General features: G+C 46.5%; 1 protein-coding gene across 1 annotated transcript in view; it reads left to right on the top strand.

The window, feature by feature from the left end:
* Positions 1-7,844, top strand: part of VEGFD (vascular endothelial growth factor D) — a 119,901-nt gene that overhangs the window by 70,138 nt on the left and 41,919 nt on the right. Inside the window, exon 3 of the mRNA XM_077294179.1 lies at positions 3,847-4,037. Coding sequence (XP_077150294.1) covers positions 3,847-4,037 — 191 coding nt within the window. The remainder of the gene's footprint in view (positions 1-3,846; positions 4,038-7,844) is intronic.

Raw genomic sequence — 7,844 nt, 5'->3', positions numbered from 1 at the left:
CTTATCACTCTTGTAGTGTATCAGAGACTGATGGAAGTGTCAAACACAAATATGATAATAATGTGCCTAAAATGTGCCTCCAGGATTACAGAACTGCATGTTTAGCTTTTCCTACTTCTATAATGTACTTATCAGGAGAAAGGATGGACCATTGACCTGAGTATCGAATTAGAGGCTGGATGGCACAGTTAACAACAATAATCTCAAATTTGCTAAGACTGTCTTGATGATTTCACATACACATTTAGGGTTGAGTAAACTCCCCAAACTGAGCAGTGCCTCTCCATTTAGAGCCATTTCCAGGTGGGGGTCTTTCCTTGGCAGGACTGGGAATAGGAATGAAAAGTCCTATTCCACCAAAAGCATGGGTGTTTGGCAAGGCGGTGAAGGCTATATTCAAGAGAACCTGCCAGCTGATTAATGCTGCCCAAATAATGGCTGCATGAATCTGAGTTTTGATTAGTCATTTCAGTTTGGTGTGTCAAAACATACACTTACAAGCCAAGAGGAGCCATGCTGCTCAGATGACAGGTAAAGAGGCAAGTTCCTGGCTGCATGTTTCTGCACACTACTGGAATGCCCACCAGGGCCCTGGGGTGTTACACTACCCTCTCAGTTATGGGTTGAGGTCCACATTGGTTGAGGGTGGCATTCTCCGGTAGTTTTGATTTGGTTCTGGTCAAATGAAAGCTCCCTGAAGTCCTAGGCCGATGTTGTCTCTGGAGCCTGAGATGTGGAGTATTGGCTTCAGTCCTAGCTTAATCTAACCAAAATATGTCTGAGTCACCTACCAGGGCCGTGGGGTACCCGGTACCGGGTCCGGTGTTTACAGGGGAATGTCACGGTGGTGACCCGGTCCGTGGCCCTGGGCGCCCATGTAAAAGGGGTATTGAATAAAGTTTATGTTCGTGATGCCACCTGTGGTGTTCGGTCAGTGGGGACCGACGCTGCTTTAAGGGGTCCTCTGGGGTGATGTTATGGCAGCTAGATGGTATAACTTCCCACAGGTGAAGTATATCTCCAGGGCTCCAGGTGTGTAGATGGAGGATGGTGAATGGTGTAGTAAAGAACGAGAACACAGGTTTTCAGTCTCTTTACCTTGTTTACTGAAGACTTCAGGCAGCCACAGTCCAGGGTACCAAATCACAGGATAGGCAGAGTCTGGCCGGCTTGGAGGCATGTTGGGAGTCCCCTTACCCAGGTGGAGTTAAAAGCCTTCCTCTAGGTGGTGTTGTAGTCCCTTACTGCCTATGGCTTCTGATAAGATCCTCACAGTTCTTCTCTGTCCCCCATATAGGATAGGACACAAACCCATATGGCAGGTGACTCGAGCCTTTTTACAGGATCTCTATCATGACCTGGGCTCTATGCGTCACTGTGCCTCCTGGGTACTGAGGCGGACAGGTAACTTGCAGTTCAGCTGTCCTGCCGGTCTCTGCTGTAAGTCATAGAGTCCCTGGCTACCGGTTATCTGTGCTTCTGAGGGAGGCATCCCATTTGCAGCTGGTCTCCCCTGATATCACTCTCCTGTGCTTCGCTCTCCTACATGCTCACTGCAATCTGTTCTGTTTCGGTATTATCTCTGTCTAGGAGCTGCAGCACTTTCTCGTGGCTGCACAGCTCCTCATACGTTCTTCCTGCCTCAGACTGCTCCAGTCTGCTCTCCGGCACGATCTGACTGACTTTCCCTCCAAACCACAATATATATAGGGGAGTCACCTAGGAATAGGATCAAAAGCTGAGCATGTTGCATGTTTGTGTTTACCTGGTGAAAGTTATCCTTCCTTGCCTCCAAGCGTAACATCACTCTCCCCGTGAGAAAAGCAATGTCACTGTGACGACCAGGGCCCTGGGGCGTCACATGTCCAACACTGGAGCTTGTAGCTCTGTTATGGAACACATACTGGTATAGTTTTCACATACAGTATATGGTTTTGGGAAGGATTCCCGAATGCTCTCAGCAGGTTTCCCTAAAATCGTATTAAAACGACTGATAGAAGGTATAGCTTTGTGACATACAGAAGTAATATCGAAAAATGCCAGAGAGAATGGGCTCATAGAGTTAACAAAGAGTCTATCATACCCCATCCCCAGTGTTACAGTGTCTATTTTGATTATTATCTGTTAATAAGTAAAAACTTTAATTAAAAAAAAATTTGAACAGCAAAAACTAAAGACTTATGCTGTGACCATTTGACCGCTGCAGCTAATCACTAGGCTTTGCTGTTTACCTTGGCATGACTGATGAGTCCAGTGATTGGCTACAAAGCTCACATGCTATACACAGGACATGACGGCTACTGTCCTGTCAATAAAGATTGTCTGAAAGGAGGGATAGGTAGCACTGAAGCTAAAGGACTTTTGTAAGTACTGATTTTGTTATTTTAAAAAAAGCAACCTTGCCTACATTTTTTAAGAAAATTGGACTACTCCTAAAATAATAAAACCCCAATTCAAATGATATCTCATTACCTGATGATATATTCCCTTTAATGTTGACTGGGTGTAACTTTCTTGTTGCCAAATGGAACGCCAGCCAGGGCCATGGGGTACTCGGTACCGGGTCCGATCTTAAAGGGGATGTCACGGTGGCTGCAACCCAGTCCGTGGCCCTGGGCACCCAATAAAAGGGGAACAGTCTTTTAAGGTGTATTGTGAAAGTCTATTTTCGTGATGCCACCTGTGGTTCTCTGTCAGTGGGGACCGACGCCGCTTAAAGGGGTCCTCTGGGGTGATGATATAAAAATATAAAGTCTTTACCTGGTTTACTGTTGGTAGCAGGCCACAGTCCAGGGTACCAGGCACGGATGGTGATGTGGTCCGGCCGGCTTGGAGGCAAAGGTGATCCCTCTTCCAGGTGAGGTCCGTAAGCCTTTTCTACTTGCGCTAAGATGGTGAGGTCCCTGCTGCTTGTAGATGGCTGGCAAGGAATCCTCTCTCTCCTGTCCTGGGACAGTTGCCTGCACGGTAGGCAGTTTGAGCCTTTTTATAGGGTTTCTACCATGACCCGGGCTCTTAGAGTACTGCTGTACCTCAGGCTTGGTGCGGGCAGTTAACGTGTAGTCTAGTGCCCTCCGGTTCTGTTATGTGTCTTAAAGTCCCACAAAAGCCTCGGGCTCCCGGTACCCGGTTTCTGCACCTTGGCTCAGAAGGTGCCCGGTCACAGTTCCCCTCTGAGCCCTGTTCCACTTCTGTGCTCCTTTCCTCAATGCTCCACTGCATACAACAACCTTTCTGTTTCTCCTCTTCCCAGGAGCCGCAGCACATTCCTGGCTGCACGGCTCCCCTGTCTGCTCTCTCAGACTTCCTTCTCCTAGGTCTCTCTGGACCAACTGCTTCCTCCACTCTCTCTCTCCAATTGGCTAACTCCTCCTCCAGACCAGGATACTTAAAGCTGGGGAAGCTCCCCTGAATCTGGGTCCTGAGCTCCCCCTCCTGGCCTGGATTCAGAATGTGTTGAATGCGTATGCTTACCTGGTAAAGAGAATACTCCTTGCCTCCATGCATGATATCTCCCTCCCCGAGAGGAAGGCAACATCACTGTAACAACCAGTTACCTGGGGTGTTACACAAACACTGTATGACATTTTGATGAAATCTTGCAAATCCTAGAAAACATCTTGCTGTGGATCAACATATGCCAGGGCTGACACAAAAAGAAGCATGTGTACGAACAATACATGGGTCTTTTGCAGTACAATAGCTTATTATAATGTACAATTACTCCTGTGTTGGAGGTAGAAGATATCCCCTTTACCTCTTGGGCCCCATTGGTATAATTGCCCCAGGACATAAGCTTTGCCACCATTTACCTTCTCACTTATGAGGTTGTTTTTCTGTTCGCAGTCATTGATGAGGAGTGGCAGAGGACACAGTGCACACCCAGAGAAACCTGTGTTGATGTTGCAAAGGACCTTGGCACCGTCACCAGCACATTCTTCAAACCACCCTGTGTCTCGGTGTACAGATGTGGGGGTTGCTGTAACGAAGAGGGTGTCACCTGCTTGAATACCAGCACTTCCTATATCTTGAAATCAGTAAGTATTTTTCCCTTAATATTGCTGCTTGCATGCATGCCACCGACCGATAAAAGAAAAATGCAACTTTGCGCCTGAATTTTTACGTGCAGTTATTGTACACACCTTTAGCACTTCTGTGTCTGTCGAGTGTGTAAACTGGTTATCTAAGACCAATTGCGTCTTTAGCTGAAGGGTACATGTTACTCTGTTGCTGTGGCTCTGAACCTGTGGGCTGGTGTAACCCAGAGCCAAATTTGTTTGGCCTGGCAAAAGGGGGCTGTTGGTCACTATCTTATCCCACTCTTTTTTTATGATTATTAGGGCAGCATATTAGTGGTTAGAACTGCAGACCCTCAGCATTGGGATCCCAGGTTCATATTCCACCAAAGACAACATCTGCAAAGTCTGTATGTGCTCCCCATGTTTGCGTGAATTTCATTTGGGTTCTCCAATTTCCTCCCAGTTGGGACAGCCATGATAATTTCTGTAAAATGCTGTGGAATTAATGGCACGATATAAAAAATATATATCGTATCTCGGCAGTAGTGGCCGCCGTGCTACACCACCATGAAGTAGCAAGTAGGGTGGCACAGTTTGTTACTTGTGCAGTTTCTATAAATGTGGTAAAAGATCTGCCTACTCTTTGCATGCACCAGTCTGGTCCAAACCAGCACACACTACATTTTTTCACATGGATCCATGGCATCCATGTGGAAAATATCCCATGTGTAATAGCTAACATTGAAGCCATCTATTTGTGGTTTGTTGTGTCCATGGATAGAATTTGGACTGAAAATACGAGTGTCAATTTTTACCGTCAGTGTTTGATCAATTTTTATGATGGAGGTTTCTCAAGCTTCACCTAGCAGTGAGTGGAAAAAGGACAGCAGGAGGATACAATGGGGATGCCATGAATGCGCTATCTGAAGAATATGGGTCCGTGCATAACTCAATGTGAGTCATTAAAAAGTGAGTGCTTCAAAATTGGACGTCTCCAGTTTTGGGGTGTTTTTGCAGAAAATCACAGACGTGAACAGCTCTACAGGTTATAACAGTATGTGCTTGATCTATGAAATACACAGATAGTACAAGTATAATAATCCCAAAAATCTGAATGCGGCCTTAGGCTGATAAGTGTTAGTTGGAAATCAGGCCAGTCTCATGCACAAAATACAGATGTGAGTTGCACTGTGCACAGCTCGGTTTACTTGTCCACATTGCAGACAGGTGCCGGAGCTGTTCTTACATTGCAGGCGTTATTCTGGTCAACAATGGACCAAGGTAGTGCATGCTGCTATTTTTTTCATGCAGACCATCAATGCGTATAAACAATTGCCCATGTGCACTGGCACATTGGATATTACGGGTCTCCAAGTGCAGTCTGAGGCACAATCAGGCAGCACACGGACCGATAGCTCGTCTGAAAAGACCCCTTACTTGCAACCAAAGTAAATAAAAAATGGGTTATAGTTTTGCTGCATGTGATATAGAGCAGGCCTGGACAAAGTGTGGCCCGCGGGCCACATTCAGCCCTCTGTTCCAGTCTGGCCCGCAGACCGATGCAGCCTAAGAATCTGAAAAGAGTGTCCCACAGCCCACACCTTATCCACCACCCATGTCTAGATATCACCGATATCTGCATCTGCAGATAGCGCTGAATACACTGATGGAGGGCAGAACCACTGTATACTTTTCCCACCAATCCGCATTTGCGATTGAGACAGCAGACGTGATGATGTAACTTCATCACATCCACTGTGCAGAGAATCAGTGTGCTGGAGACCGGAGCAGAGCGCCAGGAGAATGGAAGTGAGCTAAGTATTTTTTTTCTATGTGTATGGGATGTGTGCCTGAATATTGGGGGCTACATGAGGGTTAATTCTGTATATAAGAGGCTTTGTGGGGGCTCATACTGTATATAGGGGGCATTGTGGGGGCTCATACTGTATATAGAGTGCTATGTGAGGGCTCATACTGTATATACGGGGCTATGTGGGGGCTCATACTCTATGTAGGGTATGTGGGGGCTCATACTGTCTATAAGGGGTCAAGTGGGGGGCTCTTAAGGGCTCATACTGTATATAGGGTCTCATGCTGTATTTAGAGAGGCTAAGGGGGAGCTCATACTGTATATATACAGTACATATAAATATATATGTGTATATATACATATGCATTCCCTTTTCTTTAACTTTCCTGTCAACATATGAAGGCTTCTTGTATTGCAGTACAAATGTCACCATTTAAGGGACTGCTTTTTCTTTTGGTTTAGTTTTTACAGCATTTGCTTTTACTTTGCAATAAAAAACCTATATAATCTTTATCCGTGGCTCGGTCCAGTTACAATCAAGTTTATGTAGTATTTGTTACTAGGTTTCCAAACAAAAACCCTTTGTTTTACAGAAAAAAAAATGTTTCTGCTGCCATATATTGAGAGTAGTGTTGAGCGATACCGTCCGATACTTGAAAGTATCGGTATCGGAAAGTATCGGCCGATACCGGCAAAATATCGGATCCAATCCGATACCGATACCCGATACCAATACAAGTCAATGGGACTCAAGTATCGGACGGTATTCCTGATGGTTCCCAGGGTCTGAAGGAGAGGAAACTCTCCTTCAGGCCCTGGGAACCATATTAATGTGTAAAATAAAGAATTAAAATAAAAAATATTGCTATACTCACCTCTCCGAGGGAACCGGCAGCGTTGTTTGCTTAAAATTCGCGCTTTTCTTTCCTTACGTGAAGTCCCGGCTTGTGATTGGTTGCGTGCTGCCCATGTGACCACAACGCAACCAATCACAGCAAGCCGTGACGTAATTTCAGGTCATTCAGTATTTTAAAATTACGCTCCGGCTTTGTGATTGGTTGCGTCGCAGTCACATGGGCGACGCAACCAATCACAGCAAGCCGTGACGTAATTTCAGGTCCTTAAGGATTTTAAAATTACGTCCCGGCTTTGTGATTGGATGCGTCGCAGTCACATGGGCGACGCAACCAATCACAAGCCGTGACGTCACGGGAGGCTGGACACGCGCGCATTTTAAAATGCGCGCGAGTCCAGCCTCCCGTGACGTCCCGGCTTGTGATTGGTTGCGTCGCTGTCAACCAATCACAAGCCGGGAGGCTGGACACGCGCGCATTTTAAAATTCGCGCGAGTCCAGCCTCCCGTGACGTCCCGGCTTGTGATTGGTTGCGTCGCTGTCAACCAATCACAAGCCGGGAAGCCATTTTAAAATGCGCGCGTGTCCAGCCTCCCGGCTTGTGATTGGTTGACAGCGACGCAACCAATCACAAGCCGGGACGTCACGGGAGGCTGGACATGCGCGCATTTTAAAATGCGCGCGTGTCCAGCCTCCCGTGACGTCACGGCTTGTGATTGGTTGCGTCGTCCATGTGACTGTGACGCAACCAATCACAAAGCCGGGACGTAATTTTAAAATACTGAATGACCTGAAATTACGTCACGGCTTGCTGTGATTGGTTGCGTCGCCCATGTGACTGCGACGCAACCAATCACATAGCCGGAGCGTAATTTTAAAATACTGAATGACCTGAAATTACGTCACGGCTTGCTGTGATTGGTTGCGTTGCGGTCACATGGGCGGCACGCAACCAATCACAAGCCGGGACTTCACGTAAGGAAAGAAAAGCGCGAATTTTAAACAAAGAACGCTGCCGCTTCCCTCGGTAAGGTGCAGGCTGCGTCGGAGAGGTGAGTATAGCAATATTTTTTATTTTAATTCTCTCTTTTACACATTTTTACATTAATGTTGTTTCGATACCGATACCCGATACCACAAAAGTATCGGATCTCGGTATCG

This window comes from Ranitomeya variabilis, chromosome 3 (assembly GCF_051348905.1).
Source record: "Ranitomeya variabilis isolate aRanVar5 chromosome 3, aRanVar5.hap1, whole genome shotgun sequence".
Classification (NCBI taxonomy): Eukaryota; Metazoa; Chordata; class Amphibia; order Anura; family Dendrobatidae; genus Ranitomeya; species Ranitomeya variabilis.
Note: the sequence above shows the minus strand (reverse complement) of the source record. Positions and strands in the feature narration are given on the sequence as shown.